The sequence below is a fragment of the Phycodurus eques genome, chromosome 15 (assembly GCF_024500275.1).
Source record: "Phycodurus eques isolate BA_2022a chromosome 15, UOR_Pequ_1.1, whole genome shotgun sequence".
NCBI classification, from domain to species: domain Eukaryota; kingdom Metazoa; phylum Chordata; class Actinopteri; order Syngnathiformes; family Syngnathidae; genus Phycodurus; species Phycodurus eques.
This window is the reverse complement of record NC_084539.1, coordinates 17,445,792-17,461,264: the sequence shown is the minus strand read 5'-3', so window position 1 is coordinate 17,461,264 and position 15,473 is coordinate 17,445,792. Positions and strand designations below refer to the sequence as shown.

General features: G+C 42.3%; 1 protein-coding gene across 1 annotated transcript in view; it reads left to right on the top strand.

Moving 5' to 3' along the window:
• The first annotated feature begins 4,902 nt into the window (after window positions 1–4,902).
• The window catches only part of notch1a (notch receptor 1a), a 28,159-nt gene continuing 17,588 nt past the window's right edge, over window positions 4,903–15,473 (top strand). Inside the window, exons 1-3 of the mRNA XM_061698082.1 lie at window positions 4,903–5,196; window positions 6,026–6,107; window positions 15,062–15,324. Of these exons, the coding sequence (XP_061554066.1) occupies window positions 5,136–5,196; window positions 6,026–6,107; window positions 15,062–15,324 (406 nt within the window). The 5' untranslated portion in view covers window positions 4,903–5,135. The remainder of the gene's footprint in view (window positions 5,197–6,025; window positions 6,108–15,061; window positions 15,325–15,473) is intronic.

Here is a 15,473-nt window from a genome sequence, read left to right as displayed (position 1 = left end):
TTAAAATACGTTTGCAATACGTTTAAAAAGTGTGTTCTGCTAAGTTCAAATGAGTTTAAAGCACGCGGGAAAGGTATTTAAAGACCTAACCTATTAAAAAAAAAGTCTTTATATGCTCTCTCTATATTGTGGCTTTTCAGCTATCTTGGGTGGGTCTCAACGCAACTCCCATGATGAACGGGAAGATGACTGTATGTCTCCTTTAAAAGGCTGTGGGTTTTTTTGGACTCATTGCATTTTTAACCAGTGTGTTTCTGCAGTTGGCCTTTCTGTGCCACTTGTCACAGGCTTGTGAATTAGAACCCATTTCCTGCACTTTCTCGCTTTAAAAGTGTGTGTGTGTGTGTGTGTGTGTGTGTGCGTGTGTGTGTGTTTGTGTGTGTGTGTGTGAGTGGACAGCACGGAGCCAGGCCTTCCTGTGCTTCATTGTCTGTCAGCACTCATTTATGGACACATAAAAATGGAAACACCCTGCAGGCATTTCGATGTTTGCAGGTTTTTGCTGGATTCAACAGGCATGTCTATTAGAGACGGAAAGTAACTTAAGTCCTGATAAAAACGCGATCGTCGGCAAGAGGGGCGTGATGCATAAACACCAGTGATGGGAAGTAACAAAGTACAAATACTTTGTTACTATACTTAAGTAGATTTGAGATTTGGACTTTATTTTTGTGGTGACATTTTACTTTTACTGGCTACATTTGAAAACAGTAATGTGCTCTCTACTTCTTACTTTGTCAAAATAGGCCCGTTACCCTTTTCAACCTTTGAGAATGACATTTAAAACAATTTTTAAAAAATGCATGAATAGAGAGAGGTAATGTCAACCGCTCTTGAGATTGAGAACTTGGAGTTTTGTGGTGAAAAAACCCCCACAAAAAAATAGAGACAGCAGCGAAGCCAGGGAGCATTAATGACGACGGCAACGGATTCAGTGAGTAAATACTTTGTTTATTTAAAGACTGTGTAAAGTCATTTACATGTTTTGTTTCTAATTACATTTAATATGTCGAAAGATAAGTTCTGAAAACGTACCGAGACTGAGAACAATTTAGTCGTGAATTGTGTAAACTCTTTTTCACCATCTCAGTATTGTGGGCGGTGCTAATACAAGTACTGAGCAACTTCAGTGGCTATTGTGCAATTGCCACTTCCTTATTCATAATAACTTGGCCCATTTCTACCACTACAGCGTGCAGTCGGCCGTCAAGCTATGCATTATCCTTGCATTGTTACGTGGTTTTCTTAGTAAATAAAGCCAGCAAGAATTGGCGAACACACGTCACATTCTTGCGAAATTACACTCCTAAGGGTAAAAAGGCCTAAATAAAAAAGGCAGCCCCTATAAGCGACTACACAATGGCAGATGTGATATTTAAAACTAATGTTTGTAGAAAATGTACTTATTATTTTATTTAGGTAAACAGCAGTTGGCAAAGAAGATAAACACATTTCAAATATAACAAAGTTTTGACATCTTGGATTTCGTTCCCCTTTAAAACATTGCCTGTACACTCAATAAAGGTTTTATCATTCCAAGTGTTCCATGGGAATTGTTATTTTCAAAATCTCTTTTTTTTTTTTTTTTTTTACCTGACTTCAACTCGGTTTTCTCAGTTTTTTCTTTATTCACTGACTTCTCCACAGTGTGTGGGCATGTTTTACAATTTAAAAAAAATAATAAATGAAAAAAAAAGTTTCAGATGTGAGCAGCTTAAATGCGAAGGACAATGGAGAAAGGTGATAATTGTGACACCATTGTGACACCTCTGTTCTCTGCTTCAGAGGCGTCTGTGCTCCTGAGACAAAACAAACAGAGGATGAGAGCTTGACGGGGGGTTGGGTGAGGTGTCAACGTTCGTCTTGATAAACGTCAAAGAGCGCTTTCCCACTCGTTTATCTAGCAACAGGCTGTTTTCCTACAAACATTGGCAGATTCCGGCCTAGCCCGTCGATAAACGACGTACCATCAAAACCGGCACAGTGTGAGATTTAGCCACAAAGTCTTGTCTTATCTTTCAAAGTATACTGCTGGGGGGTATTGTGATCATGCAAAATGTAATGTATGTAAATGACAACTGAATTTCACTACAAATACGTCGTTTCGGAGCCATCTACGGCAGTGTTTCCAAACCTTTATTGAACCAAGACACATATAGTACAGTAGTTTACGTTAAAAAAATCTCATGGTACACCACAAAAAAAAAAAAAAAAAAAAAAAAAACATAATAAAAAAAAAAAAAAAAATTTTAATTAAAATTTAAAAAATCACAAAAGGTATAAGCACTGAAATAATGATCTTGTCTCAAATTGCAGTCATCCCTCTCTATATAATGCTTCACTTTTTATGGCTTCACCGCATAGTGGATTTTTTTAATCATGCTTCCTTTGTGGATTATTCATTCATTCATTCATTCATCTTCCGTTCCGCTCATCCTCACCAGTGTCGCGGGCGTGCTGGAGCCTATCCCAGTCCAGATCATTTAGAGCACGCTTACATGGTGCAGCACAGTGCTTGGAAATTACTGTAAGAAGGCTATATTTACGACATTGTTTGCACTCTGCATAACAATAGTAAAGGTCTGCAAATGCACATTATCAGCGTGCTATTTTGAGACTTTGTTGTAAGCGCTCGTGAATGTCGGCCATTGAGGTCAAATGACATCATGTACTGAGTAGTTCCACTTTCTCCTGTAAACCTCTGACATGGCTCCATTTCTACTTCAGATTCAAGCTTTTAAAACGATGATGATGATGATTAACCTCTCTTGGTTTGGGCTTTCTATTTTAAACTGCACGAGAACTTGTTTCCCATAGCTTTTTTGTCCTCCCTTTTCCAGCCTTGGGAATCCATTACGGAGCACATTCTCAGGGTCTTAAATCGTAGCTTGACGTTTCTCAAAATTTAGATATATTACTTTTCTGAGCTATAACAGTGAAGAGGAGCATGAGATTCCTACCAAAAGCCTCGGCTCGTGTAGTTATGCCTTTAGTAAGTAATCCCTCACTTGAGCAATGTAGACCTGTTTGAAAAGTAAAATCACAAGCATAAAATGTATACAAAATACTGTATTTTACATCATGTACTGTTTGTTCCTGCATTTGCCTTTAACAGGCGGGGCCCGGTGGGGTAGCTTGTAACTTCGGCAAGTCTGCTTGTGAGTGTCTGGGCGTGAGCTGTGGTCATCAGCAGCTCCAGCGTGAGTGTGTCCGTTGTGTTCATGTGTTTTCCTGTTCTCCCAGCTTCCAATAAACGGCCCAAGAGTCCATTGGCGACTCTGGCTCTCGTTTTCCACATGTGAGGAAAAACGTCAAGAAAGTAAACTGTAAAACCCATAAAAAGAATTGCCGAAAAAAAATGATATGGCGGTGGCGTGAATGATGAACTGCAATATAGTGAGGAAACACTCACTGGACTACAGTATCTTAGTAAGGTACATGTACGCCGGTAGAGGGAAAGTAAATACAACACCTCAGCTGGTTGGTGAGTGGGTGTGTGACGGCATACAGTATATGCCCGTACTCACATCTCACTCCACACTTTCTATGATGCAACACTTTTTTTTTTTTTTTTTTTTTGCTTATACACACTCCTCTTAATGTTCTCCCAACCTTTCCCTTGTTTCCCACCTCGCGTCAGGCCTCGCCCCATATTGGCGCCGCTCCATTTGGCAGTCTTGCCGTCAAGGACCAAAACGTGCGTCTGCCTCGTAATTATAATCGTAATCTTTGCCCCTGGAGCCGTGAAACTGTGCAGCAAATCCCAGCCACATTTCACTCGCTGCAATAAAATGAGGAATATTAAAAAGAAAGAAAGATAAAAGAAGCTGTCTTCAATACTTCAATGTACCGAGACCTGATCTGGACTGTTCAGCTTCAGCTCTACAGTTAAGTACATTTCAAGTGACACATACGCCATATGGCTGTGCTTACAACACTTAGGTGCAGACAACCAAATTGGATGTAAATAACTCCACAAGTGTCGATACCGGGCAACGACAACACAGACGTAAACAATCATATGAATAATCGACGCATTAAAAAACAGTGTTGTTTTGTATATTTGTATCCATGAGGGAAGCATTTTTGGAGCTTGAAAAGTTTTAAAAACTGGTTTAAAAGTGGATCTACTGACCTATGGACTGACCGACCTACTGACCTACCCACTGTGAATATAGTGTAAAACTCCTGTTTAAATGCCACGTATGAGACCAAGATAAATCACGTAACCCAGTCATTCTCAAAGTTGTTATTGTTGTTGTTGTTTAAAAGAAATCCAGTACAGTACATTTGTTAAGTACAATTCGTTTGTATTTAACTTTGAAGTTCAATACACTGGCATTAATTCTTTTAGGACTGATTGTTATTTAAGTATAATTTTTTTTAAATCTAACTTGTGTGCAACCCATTTTAATTGAATCATTTAACTAAATTCACTGCTACGCCTCCCAGTTAAAATGGATATTTGACTTCCATAGCTGTCAATGGCAGTGAATTAAGTAAGTACAGTTTTTTTTTTAATATACCTTTTAGGAATACAACCCCTGCCTTGTTTATGATGAACACTTTTGCCTGGTATGCGTTGGAATGATAATATTGGCCCTGATGGTGGCAACGGCTTCTACTGTAAGAGCTGACCACAAACGTGTCAGGAAAAGCCTTCTAGAACATCTGATCTTCATTTGATGTTGAACAGAGGCTGTCTGTCTGTCTGTCTGTCTGTCTGTCTGTCTCTTTAGCAGCTCAGTTTCAGATTCTTTTGTGAGACAGTGCATTACAGTGAAGTGTGCCCCCCCCACCAGCTGCACAAAAGGGGGAGGAGTAGGTGGGGTTGCAAAGTGGGAGGACCTGAGCGCACCGAGCAGCTTCAACACTTCATTGAGAACTCTGCAAGCAGCAAGTTAACATCCATGACCTGATGCTGTGCTTTCTCTCTGAGGAGTTACTGGGGGGGAAAAAAAACCGAGTCATTTTATTTATTTTGTGTGTGCGTGTATGTGTGCGTGCGTGATATTTGATATTTTTGCATTTTCCCACGCCAAACACCTGGAGTATATCCCCCCCTCCTCCAAACTGTGGATCTATGCCAACTCTACGCGGGACTCAAACCGAATTTGTGAAGTAGAAGAGGAGGAATGTATCGTTTCTTTGCGAGACTAACATTTCTCCTTCCGGCCGTTATCTTCGTCTCACAAGGTAAAAAAATGTTTTTTGTTTTTTCTTCTTCCTCTTTTACATGTTGGGAATAGAAAAGAAACTTTATATTGAGTCACCGTGTGTGCATTTTGGGCAGAAGTGCGGCACGGAAGGACATACGGTTACGTGCACAGTTGCACTATAATACAGAAAGTGGATTTAAATGGAGTTAAACTGTGTATTTTATATATATCTCTACGTTTCCGTTAGTCCCCTGAACACACCAGTTACGAGATGTTGCTTTTAAACATTTAAATATGAAAAGATTAGCTACTTTTTGTACTTTCTGGAAAAAGTGTTTCAAAAACGAATGTGTTGAATTGAGCCGGTTTTGAATGACATGAAGGATAACTTGCTTGTTGTGTGTTGGGGCCAGGGGGACGCTCAAGGGGACTTTGTAAGGCTGAGGGGGGGGGGGCTTTTGTCTGCATGTGTGGGAGAGAGTGTGTGTGTGTGTGTATTTTTTTTGGGGGTGGGGGGGTGTTTAGGAGGTAAACAATGCTCGAGTAGAATGTTTTATGCCTCGTGTTGGACTCATTTCTTTTGTACCCCGTTTGAGTCCAGCAGCTGCCGCGCGCTTTTTCGCCCCCACCCTTCTACAAAGTGTGCGCCCCCCCCCCCCCCCCCCCCACCACCATAAAAGAAAGACACGCACCATCAGGACCTGTGTCCTCGACCCCACCATCACATTTTCAATTAAATATTTTTGTAGCATTGTAGGATATATTTGCATTAGTGTGAGTTGCATTTCCCCTTGAGGGATTCTAATGAGTGCAATATATATATATATATTTTACAATATACAAATAAAGTTGTGTGCGTTCAACAGGTCTAAAATGCTCACTACCCACCGAGTCCTGTCTGAATGGCGGAAGGTGCGAAGCCGCCCCCAATGGAAATGGAGACTGCAAGTAAGCAAATCAAAATATTTATTTCGTTGGACTGTCTTGGAATCTGAGAGCTTTTGGGAGTCGAGGGAAAAAAAGGGTGCAAGTCACATATCCCCCCCCCCCCCCCTGTTCCCATTCCAGCCTTTGAGCAGCGCCTGCACCCGGCAACCAAAGGCTCGGGGACCCTCCTCTAGCTCCGGTGTGTTTTTTTAGTCTTACCCCCGCCGCAGGAGCCAACGGTTCCCTTCCAAAAAAATGAAAGAAACGGGCTCAACGGGCCTGGAGATGTGCGGAAGGGCCAGTGGGACAAAAGCCCACCCCTTCCTCACCGCCCGTTAATGAATGCAAGACCCCCTCAACTGCAAAGTGCGAGTACGCGTCCAGCCCTAAATCTTGTTTTTCTGCTCTTTCATGGGGGGCGACAGCTGGGGCTCGCCCGCCGCCCGTCGCCCATTGTTGTGCAGTGGAGAATAATGCTGTGTGACTAATCGGAGTGGGCCTTCCCATCATGCCACAGACACCCCAAATACACGCTCACACACTCACCAAACCTCTAGCATAAACCCCCTCCCAGCTACCACCCCTTCACATCCAAAAGGCTTGTCCCCTGCTTACTGAATGGGTAAGCCCACCCCCTTCTTCAGCCCCCACGCTTTGCATCACTTGTGTGTGATCTCCATTAGAAGCCCAGATGGCTGTGAAATCTAATTGGTTTTGATGTCAACGGAGTGAGATTGATTGGACTAAAGTGCTGAAATTTGAATGTAAACAAGTGGGAGTAGGTGGGGGGGGGGGGGGGGGGGGGGGTTAAAGAAGTAAAATTGTGGGCCATTTTTTTTTTATTTCTGTGGTTTACATATTGAGTATAATCTTCTTGATCTTCCATCCATTTGTTCTCTATAACACTTGTCGACATTCGGTTCACAGGTGAGCTGGGGCCTATCCCAGCTGACTTTTGGCGAGAGAAGCGAGGTTCCACCCTGGACTGGTTGCAACCCATTTGCGGGCGCATATTGACAAACATCCAGTCACACTTATGGTGGTGGTTTAGACTCTTCATTTGCAGTGAGATGACTTTTGGCAAGAAGAGAAGTAGGGTACACCCTCACATTCACACCTGTGAACAATTTAGGAACTTCAATTTAACTAAGGTGACTTTTTGGTGAGAGAAGCTGGGTACAACCTGGCCTGTACTCGTCACAAGTCAATCACATGGCACATACAGAGACAAACAAGCATTCACGCTCACATTCACACCTATAGACAATTAAGAATATTCATTTAACCTAACATGCATATTTTTGGAAAGTGGGAGGAAGCCAGGAAGGTTGGAGATGAGATTCAAACCTCTAACCTCAGAGCTGTGAAGCGAACGTGCTAAACACTAGCCTACTGTATTGCCCTGTTTTGATCTTAAAAGAAGAAAAAAGAAGGCGGAAGGAGGATTTGAAATTTTTTCTTGGTTCCAGTTGAGGAGTCCCTTCTTCCACTGTGGCTCCAGGGTGGCCCCTCCCCCCCTCGGGGCATGTGGTCGCGGCGGGCGCCGCTTCTGCTTTCTGTGGACAAAAGGGGAGCATTGAGGATGCGATGCTTAGTAGCCCGGGGCCATCAATTCACAGTATCTAATCTGCACAATCACCCCCCCCGCCCCCCACCCCAAACACACACTCTGCCCGCACGCGTGCATATGCTCGCATCTATACGGGCATCCTCCGCCTCTACAAAGAGCTTACTGTGGGGCTCAGTCCCAATTAAAAACAGACAGGATAGATGCGCTGCCCGCGTCTTCCGCTTCCTCCTATTAATCATCCCGAGCCAGGCAGCCATCAGTCACAGAGCGTGCCGGGAGCTCAGCTATCAGCATGACTGATCTTCTGTGGGCAACCAAGCTGTGTTTTTGCATTGGAAGAATCCTATCTGCGTGTATTCGTGCTTCAGCGTGGAAGCATATGGTGACACAGTTGCAAGGGGTAAAGATTGAAATCCTCTTTGGGTTCCCACAAGGCGTGAGAACGGGGTGTAAATTCACTCGTCGGCTTAGTGTGGGCGTAAACTGGTAATCAGATGTTTTTTATTTTTTTTGTTTTTCAGTGGGTTTACTGGGATTATATTCCCGTGTCAAGACAATACCGCTGCTCCCTACATCCAGGAAATGTAAAATTTAGTCACGCCAGCACCTTTTACCAACCTGAAACATCCATCCATCCCTCCATTCAATTCAAATACATTCCTTTGTAGGGCACATATAGACAATCAACCATTCAGATGCACATTCACATCTATGTACAACATGTACAATTCAGACAAACGTTTTTAATAAAATGAAGACAACTTTTGGCGACACTGGGCTGGTTGGCCGTCAACCTCTGGGCACATATAGAGAGAATTTTGAGTCACTGATTAGGCTAATCGGACTTTTGGAGTAAGAATCTGGGTAGAGTGTGGGCTGGTTGCCGGCCAATTGGCGGGCACATAAAGTATAGACGAAGCGTTCACACTGACATTCACACCCATGGACATTTTAAATTGTTCTCTCTTTTGACAAGAGAAGCGCAGTACAGCCAGGGCTGGTCACCATTCACTCTCAAGGCACATACAGATCAACAGCCATTCATAATCACATTCCCACCAGAAGTGCTAACCACTCACTCACCATGCTGCCCAACCTGAAATACTGTATGTCAAAGATTCGAGACAATAGCAAAGTAGACCCACGCTTTGTGGTTTGGTATCAAAGTGTCTCGCTCTTCCCATTTCCCAAGTAGTTGTAGGTCTCTAAAACCTAACTTTGTGACACGGTAATAAGGACAAACTGACGTTTGCAAGACCGACGTGTGCTGCTTTGGGAATAAACCCAGGAAACACCTGCAACTGCTTGAAATCCAGCATTTGACCAAAATAGACCCCTGGCCGGTGCGATCAAGACCTCTCTGACCTTGCACCGAGCTGTCTGGTATTGCATACTGACAGTAAAATGTCTCACTGGTAAAAGCCCAACCGCGGCGAGCTCGCAAACACGCAACCTTAAAGAGATGTTTCTCTCTCCCTCAAGGAATTCATTTGTCCTCCTAAAGGATTACCAGCATGGTCAAAGCTCAGCTCCATGTGGTCCTAAGCCCATCAGAAGTATACAAGTGTGCATCAATGAGCCAACTTCATTTAAGCTCTAAAGCCGCCGCTCCCCGCTTGCCAGAGTCCTACTTTTGACAGGCTGCCAGTCAATTGACAGTTTCTGGACAAAAGCCAGCCACGTGAACCACCAGTCCACTGGCCCTTAACAGGTTTTGCACCAAGCAATATTTCGACGGACCAGCATAGAAACAAGTAAGAACCGATGACCAAAAATACATCTGACAATTCCGCTGAATGCAGTTGTTGTGATTAGTGGAAGTCCTGCGCTTGATTCTATTGATGGAGCCGGTCCCACCTTGAAGTAATGGGAGACAATGACACCAAAAGTGTGTTACTTCCTTACAAAGTGGGGAACTAAATCCATGATGTCAAAATGTTCAGATTTATTTTAATTGTGCAAAACCTCTTTATCAGCTGATGTTTACTCACATCTACAAAGTATTCATTCTAAACAAATCCGTATAAAATATGACATCTGCCTTCATGCACTCGCTTCTGGGGGTCGTCATTTGTACGTCTTTTTTAGGTCGCATTTGTGAGAATGTGACATGTATACGCCGGTTACAGCTAATTGTGCTGCTTTACTTACGAAGAGAACCATACAGCGTTAAAATTTTGGGCGTTTGGCTCCACTTTAATGTCCAGTCTATACCACCATTTTGTTTTTATTGATTTTGAATCACCTCTTAGCAATAAATGCATATCTTATGTAGGAGTGCTGATATTGTCTCTGAAGTTGAAAGCTCTTCTTCTGTGTCATCAATTGGCCTTTTCCCCTTTCTGCAGAAGCTCTTCAAAGATTATCGTGTTTTACTCATTTTTGCTAGCTTGTGCGCTTACTTTTTTACTACCACATCACACGGCCGTGACGAAACGTCTTTCGGACTCTAACGATCAATGAAATATATTCTGTCTCTGTATCAAATGGTCCGCGGCCTGGTGGTTGAGGTTCACTGCACTGCAGGACTACTAATAACTCTTGCCGTGCAATCGGTCTTGCTTGGAGATAAGCAGCTCATAGCCTAGAGTGGGTGCTGAATCCTCACAAGATGCACTTGAGACTGTTAAATGTAGAAACTCTTCTCGTGGCTCAGTGTTGTGCTGAGCCACGAGAGTGAGTGCGTGTGATGCCCCATCTGCGTTTTAGTCACGGAGATACTCGACAATGGCACGGTGTTGTATTTTCACAAAAAACAAATAGATGGCAAACAAAAGATGACAGCTGATATTGGGGGCATGGTGTGAAGTTGATGACGAAAGATCACCTGAATAAACAGAGATTACAGGTAGAGAGACTGATGCCAATCAGCAGATGTAGAGTGGGTATTTGTCTCGAGGGGCGAACCAGTACGCATGTCCACCAAATGAAGTGATGCTACTTTGACGGACTCTGGTAAATCTTTCCACTTGGCTCCTTTTTAGAGGGCGCGACAGGAAAAGACCAATGACCTCAGTCGTGAGAACAATTCACCTCTGTCACTTTTTGATTTAGTCTTTGTTTTATTATTATTTATTTATTTTTGCTGTATTACAAAACCACTTAAGCGAGGTACACACATACCAATTTTAAACCCCGGGATTTAGGTCTTGGCTTGTGAAGATCCAAGCCAACAAGCACAAAACAGAAGGAAATTCTCATAGCAAATGAGCATTTTGAGAGACTAAGAGAAGGATAGGAAGAGGACAAAAGCTCATGTAAGTTTCATAAAGATGAGGAAAAGAAAGTACAACGGTGTCAAACTTTACTGTATGTGGTTGACATCAGCTTTTCCACACCGGTGGCATTTTCCACGCCACAATCAGTCTGCTTTTGTGTCGTCGGTGGGGGACAAAGTCACCACTGAGAGTGGCAGATGGCAGGCCTGGCCCAGTCAGCCGGGTGAGGGGGGGGGGGGGTGTCATTGAGAGGGGAAAAGGCAAAAGAGGCTGTCCCCCACACAAAAGTGGTAAGGGTCAGAGGTTGGGGGAGCATCTGCTCCGGGCCTGAGGCGGACATTACATCGCCGGGAGAGACCTGTTGCCGTGGTGTGTGTGGGTGGATCTTCTTCAGGACAAAGAGGATGCATCCAAAAAAGCAGTGAAGAAAAAAAACAACAACATGATCTTATTTGTCTTTACGGTAGGGAAAGGCGTTAGAACGTTTATTCGATGTCGCTGATATGCAGTTTCTACGCTCTTTGTCCTAACGAGTAAGAAAATGCGGCATATTATAAGAATGACTACCTCGCACTAGTAGAGCTACTAAGTATTACTAGTAATGTTTTTTTTTCTTTTTTCCCACTACTACCTTCCAAACCTGTATGTATTGTACCTTTTGTTAAGTACAGTTCTGTTGTATTTAACGTAAGTAAAATACATTTGCATTGATCAAAAAGATGATGTTCGCATCCACTAACAGGATAAGACCGAAAGGGAAAGGAGACATTTGCATTTCGAAATATTTGTTTTCAATCATTTATTCCAGTATTATTTTTGTTAAACTCCTATGAGCAACATATTTGAATTGAGTCGTTTACAGTTTAGTCCCCCACCCCCAATATTTAGGTCCTCCTAAATCCCTCTAGTACGCACTGTATTTTGGTCATAGGGGTGGTACTTGGAGAGCAAAGTATTTTTTTAAGCAGTACTTGATGTAAAACGTTTAAGGACAACTACATGCTGTGAGGCAAAACTGTGCACTTGTTGACGTGCGCTACTCGTACTGCTAGTGAAGTGCTAGTAAAATTTTATTGTCACCAGTAGTACTAGTAGCACAGAGTTGTCAACTAATGCACAGTTTTGCCTTACTAGTAACATGTAGTTTTCTCAGGAGTTTGCCAAAGTTTTAATTCTAGTGAGGACAAAAAGCCTTAAGATGGATATCGTATAGATGCTCAAACGGCTTTATGGATTAACGGCTTAGTCCTTATTCCTTGATCTCCATTTTAAGGTCGTACTAGAGTGGCACTAGTAGTGGAAATAAACATTACAGTTATTCTACGAGTGAGCCCTCATCATTCTACTACTTTGCACTTTGGGTTGCATTTTTTATAGTTGTAAAGCGCTTTATAAATCAAATTTGAGTCGATGATTTGACGCGCGTGTGCTGTGTTGGAATAGAATGTATGATGTAACATGGCTATGAAGGATATCTAATCAATGCTCAAGTGGGTTTCCATATTATGATGAACTGAAACTTGAACCGGGGACACTTCAAAGCATCCCCGAATGCCTTGGCAGTCTTGTGGCGTTTGTAACTGTCTGGACTCCCCGTGGTGCACACGGGCCCGTTAAGAGGTCTCACCTCTCGAAAGTCAACAAGAGAAGTTTCGGCAGCACCGTGTGACACCGTTTTCGTGGTTGGCTGAAACTAGCGGGAGAGGAACATCTGCAAAGCACAAGTTCGGGGAATATCTAAAAAGGGGAGGAGTTAAGGCCAAAAGTGTGTTTGGGCTGAGAAAGCTCAGAAGTTGCAACAGCTGACTTCATATGAGTTCCTAATGTTCCCAGAGGAGATGTTGGTTTGTCAGCAACCCCACCCCCCAAGGGGACAGGGAAGAGTGGAGGGAGAGAGGAAGGAGAAAGGAGGAGGAGGAGCAGTCTTGTCCAACAGCTGCCCTCATTAACATGCGCACCTGCTCCCTGTGGACACACAAACAGATGCCCCCCCCCCCCCCCCCCCCAACACACACACAAACAGGCCCAAATTCAAACCATAGCACTTTTTTTTTTTTTTTTTTTTTTTACAGCAGCATTGCTATTTACAAGAGTAAAATCAACACAAAGACTATTATCACTATATACTGCGCGACCGCTTTCTCTTTCTCTGTTATTCCCGACTTGAAACATTTAGTCTGCCTCACAGTTCTGAGGTTCGGGGCTAGAGTCTCCGGTCCAGACTTCCGTTGTGGAGTGTGCATGTTGTTCAAACTCTAAATCAGGGGTCGGAAAAGTATGGCCAACCTAGCATTTACATTGTTAAGAGACCTGTAAAATTTGTTCCATTAATTTAGCATTTTTTCCTTTCAAAATTGGTTCATTAAAATGTATTTACCATTTTTAAAAATTCATTCAAATAATTTGTTATTTAGTTTATTGTAAATAATAAAATACAAAAAAAATTAAAACCCAATTTGTATTCAATAATTGGTTAAGTATATAAAATTGCAGGAATTATTTTGGTATTGAAATAAACTATATTCCATACAATATTAGTAAATTACATTACATTACATTTTAAAATGTTATTAAATAATTGATTCATTAAGTACATTATAAATGACACTTTAGAATGAGCATGAAATGTTATTTTATTTCAACTGTTTTACATACAATTAAAGAAATATCCATAAAATACATTTCATTTAAAATAATTTCTTAATTAATTATAAATATATTAATTATGAATAATGCAATTTAAAAAGGAGTATGAATTATTGTTAAAACGATTAGATCCACATGTTTATATGTGCCCTGTAATTGGTTGGCGCGCACTCAGCTGTGATAGGCCTCAGATCCCTCGTGACGTACCAAGAAAAGCGGAATGGAAAATTAATAGTCACATTCAGCAAGCAATGTGATTGTAGCAGTGTCTTCGCTGTTTTTGTCTGAATGGGAGCAAAGATTTCTGTGTTGAGGCTTCGTTCCTGAATGCAACGCTTCATGGTGGCCGTCCACTGGGCGGCATGGTGCCCTTGATCTCCACGCTAGTCCGGGATGAGTGTGGACAACGTGGGGGCTAAAGGTAGCCAGAATGGGCCAGACTCTCCTATGGGGTCCCTCACGCCAGCACAATGTGTTTTCAAGGTTCAGAGGGAATCTAATCCAGAAGAACAACACCCCTGCCAGAGCGGGTGGGAAAAAATGGGTACACCCTTTCAAACTCAACCACACATACAGGATGCCCTTGTGAAGTGTGAGTCGCGAGGCATTTTGTTCTCAGGACTACCCAAAAACATGGTAATCATTCAACTTTGTGCAGGGCCAAAAATAAACACAACAATGCTTCCAAAAACTTTAATTTCTCTATTTTAACCTCTAAATCTTATAATACACATTCTTAACTCATTCACTGCCAGACTTCCCAGTTAACGTGGGAAGTCTGGCAGTGAATGAGTTAAGAATGTGTATTATGTCTTTTACTTCTAAAGCCGTCAATGGCGGTGAATGTGTTTTAACTACTACTCAAAAGGTATATTGGCCCATTTCAGGCAACTTTATTTTTTTATTTCATTGTTTCATTGTACTGCAACTAATTTGAGTAACAGGACAGAGTTTTTAGGATAGAATTAGCAAATATATGAAGTACAGCCACCTGACATTTATGCTAATAGCATGTGTTGCATGCTAAATGCAAATTGCAGTGATTCATTAAAAAAAAAAAAAAAAAGTCAAATAGCATTAAAAAATTGGGCTAACTGGACTGTACTTAGCGATCCCCATTTATATTGGAAGTATCATCAAATATACAGAAAAATGAATAACTGAACTTAGTTTTGGTCTTCCTGTGACCTGTAAAGAATCTGAATGATAAAGCTTCTTGTAAACCATGTGACTTGTGGAATAGTCCACGTTTCTGAACTATTTGTTTGTGTGTGTGTGTGTTTTTTTTTCTCTCCAAGAAAATCAACTTACACTATAGTTTGGATAAGCAGCAACACAAATATGTAAAAATATAATATTTCTAAAGGATACTAGTGTTTAAATTACATGTTAAAATGTCATTTTAGGAAGGGGGGGGGACAGGCTTGAGTCAAGTCATGTGACTGCAGTCTTACGTTGTCTTATCTTGTTACTGTATTTTTTAATAATTGAGCCATTTCCCTGTGATAAAAAACAAAACAAAAACGCTTTCTACTCACCAGGTGTCCCAGTGACTACGTAGGCAACCGATGTCAATTTCCCAGCCCGTGCAGCCCGTCCCCGTGCCGCAACGGTGGCGAGTGTCGCGCCGTCTCCCACGGCAACACGTTCGACTTCCGCTGCGTTTGCCGGCTGGGTTTCACGGACCGCCTTTGCCTCACGCCCACCAACCATGCCTGCATGAGCTCGCCCTGTCGCAACGGGGGAACGTGCGACCTCATCACTCTCACGGCGTACCGCTGCCGCTGCCCACCCGGGTGGTCTGGTAAGACCCTCAAATGAAAACCTTTACAGTCATCTCCTGCTTATTCGCAGTTCTCTTCACAAATTCACCTCTTCCAATTTTTATTTTCCTTAATGGGAAAAAAATGTTTTTCTTGGCCTCTAATGGATTAATGGAATTTCTATTCATTT